General features: G+C 40.4%; 1 protein-coding gene across 2 annotated transcripts in view; it reads right to left on the bottom strand.

Moving 5' to 3' along the window:
• Cntln (centlein) overlaps window positions 1-5653 on the bottom strand; it is a 241922-nt gene extending 236269 nt beyond the window's left edge. For both annotated transcript variants that reach the window (XM_031377791.1, XM_031377792.1), the window contains exons 1-2: window positions 5208-5653; window positions 1061-1149 (exon numbers count right to left, since the gene is read on the bottom strand). In XM_031377791.1, coding sequence (XP_031233651.1) covers window positions 1061-1149; window positions 5208-5567 — 449 coding nt within the window. In that variant the 5' untranslated portion in view covers window positions 5568-5653. The remainder of the gene's footprint in view (window positions 1-1060; window positions 1150-5207) is intronic.
• Between the last annotated feature and the right edge of the window lie 10107 nt (window positions 5654-15760).

Raw genomic sequence — 15760 nt, 5'->3', positions numbered from 1 at the left:
AGTCATAAACCGGCATGTGTCACAGATCTTAATATGAAAAATAACATACAATATTAGAATTATCCCAGGGCTAGAGACTCCAAACAAGCACACAGCTGAAGTCACAGGAAAGGATATACAGGTTAAAGAAGCGTGATTCCAGAAAAAAAAGGGGGGGATGAGAAGATATCCATATGTTTAGCTTCCCATTTAGGAAACATAATGAAATCCATTTAATAGGAAAGCAAGTGTGTTAATCACTGTGCTAAATATCAGGGGACTACTGCATACTAAATGTGTGATGAGGAGCACCGGCACCACTCCGGTGTTTCTAATGACCACGGAGAGGCACCATAATCTACAGTTAAATGACTGAGCATCCCTATAGGGCAATATTAAAGAATAAATGAAAACTTTCAACTTAATCCTCAACTTCCTCTACTCTGGCAAAGTCATCTCAGGTTCTCAAGTACACACCACCATTACGTAATGAGGAAAACTGAGTCAGCTTAGGAAGCTCCCTTTCAGGGCAGCCCGTCAAGTACAAAGCCAGACAACAGGAATGACTCCCAAAAATATGGAATCCCTTGTACTCGTTCTTTAGCAGTGTCTAGGCCATGGACTTCTCTTACCAACTAACTACTCCTATGTCCCCAGCACTTGGGAAGAAAAGGCAGGTGAATTGAGATTTCAGACTCATCCACAGCTACATAGCAAGAGCAAGGTCAATGTGGATTACATGAGACCCCCATTACATACTCTGTGTGTGTATGTATGTGGGTATGTGTGTGCGAGTGTGTGTGTGTGCATGTGTGCATGTGTGTGTATGTGTGTGTATGTGCGTGTGTGTGTTCCTGTGCATGCATGTGTATGCATGTGCAAGAAAGAGGCCCTATATGTACTTGGAGAATCTGGCATTTCTTGTTATAAATCTAGTAATTACAATAATGTGATTATGCTTGTCAGTCACTTGGACATCAAATTAATCTTTTGGGGGCATTGATAGATTGAAACTTTCTACTGAAGATAAACAAATCCAACAAACCCAACACTCATGAAAAAAAATAATTTAAAAGCTCACCTTTCCACAACTAAACTGACAGTTTGAGTGAGATCTGGATTTGTTGCCTGAAGACGTTTCCACAGAGACCATACAAATTCTTTGTCAGCCTTAAGGAAATAAAAAGCATATTAAGTGCACTGTTTTACATTCAGAAGAGATATTATGTTATGTTAAATTTAAATATGAAAGATATTTTACCATGATATTTATAATTATACCAATGAGTCCTTTTAAAGTATAGCAGGAAGAGGCTGGAGCTACAGCACAGTGGATAAGAGCACTTGGTGTTCTTCTAGAGGACAGAGGCTCAATGCCCAGAACCCACATGCTAGCCTACAGCCATCTGAAACTAGTTCCAGGGCATCTGATGCCCACTTTTTGCTTCCTTGGACACTGCAGACACATGAGACACAGATGTGCATGCAGGCAAAGTACTTATATACACAAAACATAATTTTGTAAGAACTTCTAAAAGTGTGGTAGGAAAGCCTTAAATTAAAAATCCGTTACACTCTAATGTTGATAGTACTGCTACCCCACCCACAGTTTGTGGTGGATATGCTGAAAATACCAAAATCAATGTACACTTACTCTCAGAGAAAGCTGCTCTTCACCTACTGCTCTGTCTTGCAGTTCCCTGGACCACAAAACCCCATGAAAGAACTGACTTCCCTTTCTGCCTCACTTCCCACCCCATTTACTCTGCAATGTCTTCCGATAAGATTTCCTTGCCAGGGACAACATCCCTTCTTGGGAAGCTGTAGAAGACAGTTGGTGGCTTCTGGGAGAGGAAGGTCAGTTTTCTTTAAGCATGTGGCCCTGAAGGTCAGCTACGCTCTAGTGGACGGGCTCACACAGTAGTATATATGGTCAGCATAAGCTGGACTGAAAGTGCTGAGAGAGAGAGAGAGAGACAGAGAGACAGAGAGACAGAGACAGAGACACAGAGAGACACAGAGAGACAAAGAGAAACAGAGACAGAGAGACAGAGAGAGACAGTCAGACACAGACAGAGAATGAATGAATGAATTAATGAATGAATGAATGAATGAATAGGCGAATATGAATGGGGCGTGCACTTGGCACAGTGTGTGTATGAAAGGCAAGGCAGGAACAACTTTTGGGATTTGCTTCTCTCCTTCCAGTGTGGGATCTGGGAATAAGCAGCACTCTTGCCCACTAAGTCATCTTGCCAACTGTCCTAGTTTGCTTTCGATTGCTGTGGTAAAGACGCCATAACCAAAAACAACTTTGGGGAGCACATGATTTATTTGACTTGTATGTATGACCATAGCCCATCACCAAAGGTAAACAAGGCAGGAACCTGGGGGCAGGAACTGAAGCAGAAGTTGCCTAGGAGTGCTGCTTACTGGCTTGCTCCCCATGCTCTCCTATACAACCCAGGTACACCAGGCTAGGGATGGTTCTTAGCACAGCGGGTTGGGCCCGCCCATATCAGGCATTAAACAAGAGCAGTACTCTATTACACATAGCTTCTAGCCATGCAAAGAACATAACTACAAAATGCATTCTTAAGTCTTTTTGGTTTTTATTTGTAATAACTGGGCAAGGCTTCAACATAACTAAACAAACGGTACTTGTAAAATACAATTTAGTTCTCTGATCAAATATTCTGATTCCCGATATCATATGCTTTCAATGAGTTTTTCATTAAATTTTGGTAATGAACATATATGTCTGTCACTTAAAAGCCCTAAATAATTTTCATCCGAAACTGGTTTATGGTTAGTAAATGTTGTTGGCTTCTACAACACACACACACACACACACACACACACAGTAAATCAAACATCTTTTCGTTTCATCTGCTAGTCTACATATGGTGATAGATGTGCATATACAACTGCTCTCCTGCATTTTGACACAAAAGGATTTAGTCTTGAAAGATGGCATAGCAACAAGTAAGAGGCTGGAAGTAATCTCTAAAGAAATGAAATACTGGATACAAACATCCTGAAAGTTCCTTGAAAACACCTTAGGAAAGTGCTACATTTGGAAGAAACTCTTCCCCTCTGTAAACACAACAGACAGCTTTTCACCCCATCTAACCAGCCTTTCCTTCTGCTGTTACATGAAATTCCCTTCCTAACCTGGGGCCACATGCAAAAGTGCTTAACCAGATAATACAATCAGGGGCTCATAGGGAGAGAAACACTGGTTTTCCACCATGTGACTTTCCTAAGGTGCTCCAACTATAACACATGGAATCACCCAAACGCCCTCTTCACTGGTAATAATCAAGTAAGTCAAATATTAGAGAAAAGGAACATAAATCAAGCAGTACTCACAGTAGTACGCTCAGTAGCAAAGCTTATTTCAAACCTGCGTGCTTGACCCTGGCATGACTTAAAGAGTACTCCAATCTCAGTAATATTTTTTAAAGAAACTTATGAGAGTTGATGGCATTCTGTTATGGTAAGTAATCGCTCTGCAACTGCATATACCTAACAAGTGTTCTATACCTGTATATGTGTTCCATGGAAGTTGAGATATAAAATGAATTTTTACTTTAGGTTGCAATTTCTAACAATACGTGGATACTATATATTCTCAAGTCTTGTAATTTATGGGTGAATAATAAGTAAAATTCACATGAAAAATCTAAATCTAAATCTAAAGGTTTAATTTTGTTACACTACAACTAGGCTTAATTATTTTCCCTTAGCTTCCCTAAGAGCAGGAGCCTGGTCTGGCTATAATCTTGGTGATGAGGGATACTGCCAACCTCCTCTCTTGGAATCTATTACTGAAATGTCTCTGGTCATCTACTAATATTATCAAATTTCAAGAATTGCCATGCTAAGCTAATCATGACCATTTCTATTTCTTACATCTGCCTCAAGTATTGCAATCATTTCCTAGTCCAGGAGTGCCCAAGATCCCAAAGGCCAGTGCCATACTGGAAGTTTCATTTTTAATGCTATAAATATGGGAGTAGAGACAGTATAGGAAATGTAGGCAGGGCCTTAGATGGTTACTTTAACAAAGCCTTTAGCATATGCACACATCTTTAAATTCCCCAAGGATGAGGTTTAAGGAGGACAAAATGCCTTATTTAGTTCATCCCTGTCCTGTAGACATCCTTTTGCTGTTTTGCCAGCAAATAGAAAATGAGTAACTGAAAGGGGAGCAGTCTGATAATTGCTCCCCGATCTGCTTAACCAAAGATATATCCAAGTGAAACAAGATTCTCTTGTCTTTACAGCAAAGACCTCTAAAATGGAGCAAGAGAACCCAACAGAGCATACTATAAGAGAGTTTCAAGGTTTTACTAAAGTGATAATACTGTTCAAAAAGCTGTCTCCGGTGTTGGCAGTGCCTAGTTAGTGTCTCTTAAATACAGCGATTTTTTTTTTCTTAAAGACCTGTAATTAATTGAATGAACTCTCAAGATTTTTATTTCCTAACTCTATATATGGTTAGGGCCAAATCTAAATAGATGGTGGTAAGAAGGCAAAACCAATAAATAAATAAATAAATAAATAAATAATAACTTCTCTGCACTGAAGGACATGCAGCTCACAGTACCATTCGCAAACCTTCAAACTAATCTGGAAAGTAATATGAGTGCTCTAACAACTAACTGCTTTCTTCTGACAAGCTCACATGAAAGTATTTCCTATTCGTGGTCTATGGGATCACTTGGATCACTCTAAGTTAATAAATGAATTACGGAGCACCATTTAAGTGTGAAGTCCCCAGTCCCAAAACTTTCGAAAAACTGTGATTTGTGTTTGGAACTTAAGTTTAACGAGATAAGAACAAGGGTTAAGTGTGGGTTCGAAGTTTAAAAACAGGCTACTTCCATCAGTGGATTTTCTTTTTCTGACACGACCCTGTTTATTCCAATTCATGAATGCACTCGACTTGTGGGCACTGGGTACCACTAGACAGCACCAGGAACTTGGGCTTTTGAGGAAGGAGCCTCTGGGAGAGCATCCGATTAAATCGAAACCAGGGTCTGCAGCGGGACAGAGCCTGCAGCCCAGACCGTGGGCAGAGGCAGGGCGTGGAGCCTGGAGGGTGCGTCCCGGGAGGGCTCGCTAGGTGCCCAGGGACGCGAGCATGAGCTCGGGCGACGGTGATGGGCGTGCTGCCCCCAGCCCAGGCGGTGGACGGGAAGGCCGGCGGCCAGTCCTGATACCTGACACAGGGCCAGCTCCTCCTTTAGGCTGCTCAGCTCTTCCTCCAGGAGCTGCGATCGCGTCGCCTTCGCCTCCTCCGAGGAGAGGCCCTCTGGCCACCAGGACCCCGCGGGCTCACTGGCCACTGGAGCGACAGCGGCCCCGGCCCGCCCCGACCCTCTCCGGCCCCTTGACCCTTCTTTGCCCCTCCAAAGTAAATCGCTTTTATCCACGACGACCTCCCTCGCGGCGCCCGCCAGACCCGAGGCCTCGCTGCGCACAGCGTGCACCTCGGCTCCGCGCCCGACGCGGAAGGACCGGCGGCTGGACCGCCGCACCGGGGGCAGAGGCGGCGAGGAAGACGGCGAGCGCGCCGCCATGGCCGCGGCGCCTAACGGGTCAAGTTCCCGCTTGAAAACTCCACCTTCCCTTCCCCATCCTAAGGAGCCTGGCCTGCCATCCTACGCATGCGCGAAGCTTTTCCCGCCTCGTCCTGCGCTCGCGGGTCCTAGTAGGCTTCCCGCGGGCCGGGCTCGGAGCGCGGGCCGCTGAGCTAAACTGCGCGTGCGCACCGGGCCGAAGGAGGCACGACCCCCAAGTTCTTTGCTGGCGCCTCCACTGTCCCTAGTCCAAAGTGCATGGCTTTCCGGCCCTCCTAAAGCCCTAGCTCCACCGAGGGCCTACTTTACATCCCTCCTCTGAAAGCCTTCCTGACAAGCCCCCAGCCCCGAGTGCCTGAACTGTGAATTCCTCCTCCTCCAAGGCTTCTGCCAACTCACGTTTTTTTTTCACGTTTCATTGACCGCCCTCAAGTGTTAGTTACCCCGCTAATCTCTCCAACGCTGTTGTAAGCTCCTTGAGGATCAGGGAATAGGTTTTAGAGTTAAGTGTTTTCTTCATAACCCTTGGCAACGCTGCCTTACGTGCGGCTGACATCTAACCGACTGAAGTCAAGGAGACGCAGAAAGCCTTGTGCTGAGCTGGGACTATCGAGCAGGCTTCCCACTTGAATTATGATCCTTCCTACACCCTTTGTCTTTTGTTTTGCAAGAGTCATGGTTTCCTTTGAGTCTTTATGTCAATTTCTTTATCCCTTGGCTGGATATCAGAGCAAGTTTGTCCTACAAGGCCCAACAGCTTGGTGTCCTTGGACCGATCTAAAGTCAGCAACGGAGTCTGATGAAAGAAATGAGACCGACTCATTTTTTAGTCTCTGGCTTTTTCTTACTTGCTTTGCTATAAACTTCAAAAACGCAATAACCTTTCTTTGTCCTTAAGACACTGCCTCCATAGTGCTAAACTAGTGAGTGCACTCATGCTGGGCTGAGTTTCACAGAAAGGTAAAATTACTTTTTTGTTGTTACTGGTTTGTTTTTGTTTTTGTTTTTGTTTTTGTTTTGTTTTGTTTTGTTTTCCTGAAAAGGTTTACAGAAGAGATTTGAAGTAGCGATTGAGACTCCCAACATGAAGCTACCATTTTCAAATCATTTTTACCAGTACTGAGTCGGCATGCCAGAAGACTGCCTCCGGTCATCCTTCCCACATTGCAAAGTGTATTAGAGAACTACATGTTTACAGTACATGTAGGGTTAAGGAGCTTGGCTCAGTCCATGCAGTGATTACTTCGAAAGCATGTGTTCAATCCCCCTGAACCCACATGTAAACACAAAGCCAGCCATCATGATTTTGGCAAACCTGTAATCCCAGAATTTAGGTGACAGAGACCAGATCCTATGACTCTCTGGCCTTCCAGTCTAGCCAAATCTGCAAGCTCCACGTTCATTGAGAGACCCTGTCTCAAAAACTGAGATGGAGAGTGATTTATTTGAAACAAAGCACTACATTCCAAGAATATATGATATTTTATTGGGCTTAACTCTGAGAATTCACTGGTGTGACCTGAAATACATGTAAGTGCCTCCTACTGGTTATCTCTTATTTGTTCATTTAATCCTAGAAAGATTCTTTGGAAAAGCAATGAAATATTTTCTATTATAACTTCTAATGTGTTTTTTGCAATCTCAATCAATCGATAGGTGATAAATGATATGACAAAAGTAATATGAATATACATAGGATAATAGATACATGATAGGTAGATGGATGGATGGATGGATAGATAGATAGATAGATAGATAGATAGATAGATAGATAGATAGATAGAATACATAGATAAATACAAGATAAATAGATAGATTCTCCCAGAGGATATCTTGAATCTGTATCTTTGCCTAGGCAAATATTCTTAAAAGACTTTTATTATGGCAATATACACCTAACACAAAATTTATCACATACCATTTTAAATTATTACAACTATCAATGAAGTAGTATTATGTTAGTAACCGCCCCACAGTCTAGTTCCAGAACATTTTTATCATCTCAAGTCAGAACCCCCATACCCATTAAGTCATTTCACATTCTTCCTCCCACTAACCCTGTAAATCACCAACTCCTCTCTATTTCTGTGCATTTTTTATTCTAAACATTTTAAAATGAAGTCTTATACTATGTAAGCTTTTATGTCTGCTTTTACATAATATATTTTCAGAATTCACCCATGTTGTAGCATATATCAATACTTTATTCTTTTTTAAAAAGATTTATTTTAGTATGGTGTGTGTGTGTGTGTGTGTGTGTGTGTGTGTGTGTTTGCTTGCATGTATGTATACCACATGTGTGCCCAATGCCCACAAAAGTCAGAAGAGGATGTTAAACACCTTCCTGTAATGGAGATATTGGTGGTTATGAACCATCCTGGGTAGTAGTCTGCAAGACCAACCAATGTTCCTAACTGAAGAGCTGATCCTCCAGCCTCTTGTTGTGTTTTTGTAGATGAATAAGACTCTATTGTATAGATAAACCACGTTTTCCCTTTATCTTCTCATCAGTCAGCGGGTGCTTACATTTTCATCTTGTACCTATCATGGATAAAACTGCTGAAACATTTGTGTGTAGTATTTTCTTGGAAACTCCATGTTTAATTCTCTATGAGTGAATCTCTAGAGCATCCAGTGATTAGTTAATTTTAAAGCCCCCTGCATTTTATGCTTGTATCGCTTTCAATTCCTGTCAGCTGTGTATTAGGGCTCCAATTTCTCTCCATCTATGCCAATATGCATATTTTGTTTTTTTTGGTATTTTATTTGTTTTGTTTTATTATGGTTTTTATTCTCTTAACACCCAAGCTACTGCTTATTATGTGTGTGGCTTTGGCTTGTTTTGTTGTTTTTGTTTGTTTGTTTGTTTGCTTGCTTGCTTGCTTGTTTCCCTGAATGTGTTTGGACATTTGCTTATCTTCATAGAATTATGTGTTAGCATCCAGAACCTGCGGCAGATATGGGCGGGTCCACAGACCTGTCGCTAAGACAACGGGCACCATATTCCCAGAATCCATTGGGTTCAGCTCCCACCTTTACCTGGACTGCTACGTCATGACATATATATATATATATATATATATATATATATATATATATATATATATATATATATATATATGTATGGGTACTTTCCTCCATCTTGCTCTCTTTCTTCTCTCTCTCCCCTCTCTCTTTCCGCGCCGCTATCCCCCACTCCCTCTCAATTAAACCTCTTGCACGTGGAACTGTCTAAGCCTGGTGTCTGCAGATGCGTCCCACCACGACTCAAACCCATCATTATGTCTTCAAGCCCTTTGAGTTTGGTTTGTTTCAATTTCTGATTTTGTTGTTGTTATCAATTTTGTTTGATTGTATTGAGATAAAATCTCAGAATGTAGTTTCAAACTTACCGGCCTCTGGCTTCAGACTCCCAAGAGTTGAGTTGCAGACCTGGGCCACCAAGCCTGGCTATTTGACCCTTTTAAATTAGAATGGTTTTGTTACTGTTGTTTGTAGGGCTGCTGTTCATTGCCAGAGTTCTTTACTGACAATCTTTGTTTGCCTGTTTGTTTGTATTTATTCACTTTACATCTTAATCTCTGCCCCTACTCTTGGTTACCCTCTTCCTTCTCCTTTCGTATCCTCCCACGCTGGCACATCAAGTCTCTGTAGGACTAGGCACAACCTCTCCCACTGAGGCCAGACTAGGCAGCCCAACTAGAAGAACATATCCCACATTCAGGCAACAGCTTTTAGGATAGCTCTACTTTAGTTAATCTGGACCTACATGAAGACCAAACTGAACATTTGTTTGTCTGTTTGTGGGGGATTGGAGGCAGTTAAGTCCAACCTGTGTATGCTCTTTGGTTGGTGGTTCAGTCTCTTAGAGCTCCAAGGGTCCAGGATGGTTGACTCTGTTGTTATTCCTGTAGAGTTCCTATCCCTTTGGGGCACTCAATCCTTCCATCAACTCTTCCATAAGAGTCTCCAAGCTCCATTCACTGTTTGGCTGTTTGGCTGTAAGTATCTGTATCCATCTAAGTCAGCTGCTGGGTGGGGCCTCTCAGAGGACAATCATGCTAGACTCCTAACTAAAAGCATAACAGAGTATCATTTATAGTGTCGGGGATTGGCTGGCGCTTGCCCTAGGGATGGGTCTCTAGTCGGCCTGGTTTTTTGCTTGGCCATCCCTTCGGTCTCTGCTCCATCCCTGCATTTCTTGTAGACAGGATAAATCGCTCCACTGAAGTTCCTGCCTGACTATGGAGAGTAGCCTCTTCATGTTCAATACACCCAGTGCTGTGAGTCACAGCTAAGGTTACCCCATTGATTCTTGGGTGCCTTCCTTATCGCAGGTCTCTGACATGCCCTCAAGATGCTTTCCTCCCACCCACCACCACCAGTTGCAGATTTCTATTCATTCTCATGCCCATCCCCTCTCCCACCCAGTTCCCTCCCTCCCTTTGCCTCCTATGATTATTTTATTCCCCCGTCTAAGTGAGATTCAAGCATCCTCACTTGGGCTTTACTTCAATTTTTAAAAGGAGTCATACATATTTCTAGAAGTGTTTACATTATTGTATTGGTTATTTACTAAAACAAAGGAAATTTATAAAATACTCAATATCTGCATGTGTATCTCAGAAATACATGTTAAAAAGCTTTCCTATTGCCTAATTAAAAAACAGCCAAAGCAGTCTACAGTGTTTTTCTACTCAATTATGAGTTTAAACAATTGAAAGTGGTGATACCTATTCCCCATCACAATAAATTCTGCTGATGATAAAGTACATCAGATTAGAGAGATACATAATTCTCTTCTCCATCCATCTCTATGGGACAGCTGAAATTCTAAAAGAAAGTAAAAATTTTAACAGTTTCTATTGCTTTCTTTTTAAATTTCTAGCTTACCAATTTACTGTCATCTTTATTTGATAAGTAAAATTTATCTTAATCTTTCTGTAAGACATATTATTTTTTAGCTATGGTACCACTATGTAATTCTGGCTACTCTAGAGTTCACTGTGAAGACCAGGTTTGCTTTGAGTTTATAGATATTAGTCTGCCTTTATCTCTGAAATGATCAGATTAAAAGTATACCCTACTATACCAAGTTAGATTTTCCTTAATGTTTTTAGTATTTGCCATATCCTAAAAATGTTAATCACAAATCACTCGCTCCCTTTATCATGGTCATTGTAAGAGAGATGCATACTAGAACACGCTGATGACCTCAGTAGCATACAGACCTCCAACGCTGAGTAGAAAAAGCACAACTTAGGAGGTAAACAACAGTAAACAAAACAAATCTTCTACACTTATGATTACGACAATTTTGTTTTTGCACTTTCTGATAAGTCCTGAGACTGTGTGAGCAATTTCATCCATCCCATGCAAGTCCCCTGTACTTAAAAGTCATGAACCTATGACAACAGAATTTCATGTTGCCTTTCATCTACAAAGACTCAATACATACAAACTATTCAAATAGGAATTTTTTTCTAATTGGAGGATTTATCTAAAATTATGTCCACTGACCTCCAGCTTTCAAAGTAGATAGTATTCTGAGGTGAAGGATAATTTGTGTACTTTACATCTCAGTAACTTCTAGCAGAATACTTTGTCAGCACAGTTCGGAATACAGCCCCAAGTTTCTGGTAAAGTATTTTATAATACAAAGAATCACGTGCTTTCCACTCTTCATTTTAACACAGAAGAATGGGCTAAGAACCTCCTGCCACTGCCTTTGTATTCACATTAGCATTTATTCCTCCATGATACATGAGATGGTAAATCATGGCCTCGAGTACTATAATTGAATAGTCTTTGCCCCTATGGCAATATTGTAAAAATACTCCAATGCTTTGGTCTATATAACTTCTCTGGTTTTACACAAAACATTAAAGCCTTTCTCCACTACCTCAGTTCTGGTTTGATATTTCTTTCTCAATGGTGTTTATCTATTCTGCATATACAATAGAGACTCCCATCTGTAACACACACACACACAAACACACTTGTCTGTTTGAAAGTGAAGTGTATATGGAGGGTACTAGGTAATTATTGTACTTTTGCCCAAAAAAAGGAATTTTTATAGCAGAGTAACTATTACTTACACCCATCAAGCAACTAAGAACCAAATCTTCAACACGTGGACGTGTAGACCCATTCACATTCAAACCATACTATTCCCTCCTGGTGTTCAAATGCTTATGACCATCTCATAATGCAAAATTCATTCACTCCCTGCCCAAGAGTCCTCTAAGTCTTGTTTCTAGCATTGTAAAAGAAAAAAAAGACAAACACCAAAAAGTAAAAATTGAAAATCTTCTGTAAGGCTTGATCTTTTTAGCTATGAATCCCTGTAAAATAAAAGGCAATGTCATTGACAGAGAGTAAATATTCCTCTGGTTTAGGGGTTCAGCTCGTGTTCTTGCTGCATGCACTTGTGTAGAGTATGTTGAAGGAGGTAGAGAGCAAGAAGGAGGCTGGGGACCAGATAATAACCTTCTTTCTGACCCACTGACCTACTGACCTACTTCCTCCTGCTGCTCCACACACTAACTTTTCAACTACCTCCAACAATAGTGCTACCATCTGAGGACCAAGTGTTCATTCAGCACCTGATCTAATGAGTTATTGCATATGCAAACCATTCATAGCTTATAAACTCTCCAGTGAGCACCAAAGGAAATGCATTTACTTCATCTTCGCATTCCTCACTAAACTCGGTTTCTTTTTAATTTTTATATTGTGTATGTATTCATATGAGTATGTTCCTGTTATACAGGCAAACCTCTGTGTGCAGGTCCACCTGCATAGGTGTGTGCTTGTATGGGGAGGCCCAACAACAACCTCAGGTGTTTTCCTCAGAAACCATCCATCATTTGGATTAGAAATAAGTAGAATAGACTGGCTGGCCAGTGAGTGAGTCCCAGGATTCTATCTTTCTCCATCTCCTCACCTTTGGTGTTAAAAAAAAAAAAAGCACACCACCATGCCTACATTTTTAATATGTTACTTTATTTAAATTTTTCACACAGTATCTTTTGATCATGTCTTTCCTCCTCCCTGATCTTCCCCTCCTCCCTAAACACCAAACATCATGCTCTTCCTGCCTCTTTTTCACATGGATTTTGGAGATCAAACTCACATCATTACACCTTCATGGCAAGCCCTTTACTAACTGAGCTATCTTTCTTGCCCCGTCACTGTTTCTTGATATAATAAATACTACTGATTCAAGGTAATATGTTTTCAATTTGTATCTGCTTCTGCTCTCTATTTTGTATTTTTTATGACTTTATAATCATTTTTTAAAATCCATGTACATGTACTTTTTAAATATCTCTAAAGTACACTGTAAGCTCTTAGAAATGGCCACAGAATCAGACTGAACCTCTGCTTGCTGGCAAACACTGGACAGTGTGAAAGGAAAGCCCTCAAACGACAGACATCTCATTCACTGAGTTGAGCTAGTAAACTTGAATATTTATTTTTATTATTATCAGAAGAAATTATATTATCTGTGCCTTCAAACTAGTGAGATGCTTTGCAGTAAATGCATACATTTGTAAGGTAATATTATTAACCCATTTTTCTATCGATATGGTATGAGGAAGTAGTAGGTTAAAAATGGTAAGATTTTAGGGACTGGAGATGTGACTCAATACTTACTAATACTGGCTGTTCTTCCGGAGGACCTGTCTCCGATTCCCAGATCCCACATGGTAACTCCTACTGTACATCTCCAGTGCCAGGCAATCTGAAGCCCTCTTCTGGCTCCTGCTGGCAGCAGGTAAAGTAGTACAGAGACATGCCTACAGGAAAAATATCTGTACACATAAAAAAAAACAAAATTATAAAATATATTCAATAGGTAATATTTTATCTGAATTTGAAGAATAGTTTCATCAGCTTTAAATTATTTGATAGAGAAAATATTATCCTAACTTAAATTAAGAATAAAATAAACTTCATGAAAGTGTGGATTGAGGAAACAAATGTATAGAACCTGTCCTGTTTCACTGTAAATGGTCCCTAAACATTAGCTACGTAATTGATTCCTGGTAAACATTCATAAGCTGCTATTTATATTTACATTGTTATTAAACTTACCTCATGGTGAAATTATTGTCATGCCTCTTCCCCTTATTTTAGGATATCTAAAATGTTGATACAAATGCCATTACATGTTCTTCTACAAATACATTGTTACGTTTTTATACAACAGAGCCTGAAGGTCGCATTAAGCTCTCTTTCCTGAACTTGTTATAGTGCCCCTCGTATGCTACAAGTGCACTGTAGATACTCTGAAGGTTTTATTCTTTTGTTTTGAACTAAACACCATTTGTTTGAAGGTAAGGATCTTGTCTTGGTCTTCCTTGAAAATAGATACCATATCTTATATAGTATTATAAATTAAATATATACTAAGCCTAATTCACACACACACAAGTATAAATAACTTTCTCACTTTTATGATTAGTATTTAGAAATATCCAACATTTGTGTGCACCCTCTCACACACATACTGCACATACATAATATATCTACACCGTAATTTCTCTGTAAATCAGGTTCATTTTCTTTTCAATGAGAAATCAAAGACTTTTTGTTCCTTTTGGCTAAATAAAAAATCTCTGGTATTATTACATATAAAGTAACCTGTATTTACAAATGTTTCAAGAAATAATGAATCATTTATAATTGAAGGCCTACTAAGTTCCAGTGCCAGCCACTCCTCTAGGTGCTAGGGAAACAGCAATGAACAAGTATGTATGATGTCTAACCTTGTGTAGCCTGTGTTCCAGAGAACCCTTATCCAAACTTTTAACACGGATTTAGAAACACAGAAAGAGAGACAAATGCCATCCTTCAGTATTATTGCCTTTTGGAAAGAAATCCATATTATCCCTCATCCATTCATTACATAAGAAGGAAACCTTCCATTCAGTCATCAAATTATGGGAGTCAAAAACAGTTATGATGAGTCCTTCCATTCACCCCACACATCTGTGTCTTGCCTAGCATCTCTCTCTCTCTCTCTCTCTCTCTCTCTCTCTCTCTCTCTCTCTCTCTCTGTCTGCTTGTCTCTCTCTCTCAACAGTCACCCCTCCATCCATTTGTAATGGCTCTACCGTGGTTCATTTATTCTCACAGATTAGTATAATAACCTCTTTCCTGGTTTCACCCAACTGAATGAGTATAGTCCTTGGCTGAGCAGGTGCAGCGCTCAGCAGGGCACTTTGCTGATTAGTTCTGTCCCTGCTTTCTTATTGCCATCATTTAAATGAATTCCAAAGTGTTTAAACTAATGTCAAGCATACTATAAAACCCCAAAACTGGGTTTTAAAATTTTAAGTCTGAGATATTCTAGGTATTTTATCTAATAACTTACATATTGTCAACGCATTTAAATGTACTCATTTATTATTTTAGTACTTTGAGCCCCCTCTCCAGAGTGAAAATCATCATGGAAAAGACATGGTCCCTATGGGGAACAATGTCAAGAGGAGCCATGCTACTGTTAACTAGCACCCAGGAACAAAATGGAGCAGAATTCAAAGAAGGAGGCATTAAGCCTGGGGTTCTCATATGTCCAACTGCTGGCTATCCCCCTAAAAACAAATATAAAATGATACAAGTGCAGCAAACAGCAGACATATGGAGAACTTGGAGACCCTGAACAGTTTTATTTTCAGGGGCCTTACTTTAAATCGCATCGAAAACTTGAACAGTAAATGTATTCATATTGCTTGTTAATTGTTTTATACAGCTATCTCTATGAGTTGAATCAAGATGGTTACTGTTATCTTTGCAGATAAATTGGCAGGTGTCGCTTTTTATTTTGCCATTCTCTTTTCATGGTTTGAAACCAATATATGATTCTCATTTCTAAAAATGTATGGACTGTGTTTGTACATGTGCAAGTTCATGTGTGTGCATGTGTATTTACATATAGAGGCCAGGGGGCAACTTTGGGTGTCATTGTTCAGAAGCCCCTCCAGAAGCCCTCTGCCTTGTCTTAAGAGTCTCTCACAAAGACCTAAGGTTCACATTTAGGTAAGACTGCCTAGGGCCATAGAGATCCAGGGATTTTATCCCCAGGACCCCATATGAATACCATCATGCCTTGCACTTACCTGGGTGCTAGGAATCAGTTTTAGATCTCATGTTGTGTAGTAAGTACTTTAACCAACCAAGCTGAT

Source organism: Mastomys coucha, unplaced genomic scaffold, assembly GCF_008632895.1.
Source record: "Mastomys coucha isolate ucsf_1 unplaced genomic scaffold, UCSF_Mcou_1 pScaffold18, whole genome shotgun sequence".
In the NCBI taxonomy this organism is placed as follows: Eukaryota; Metazoa; Chordata; class Mammalia; order Rodentia; family Muridae; genus Mastomys; species Mastomys coucha.
This window is presented reverse-complemented; position numbering and strand designations above follow the sequence as displayed.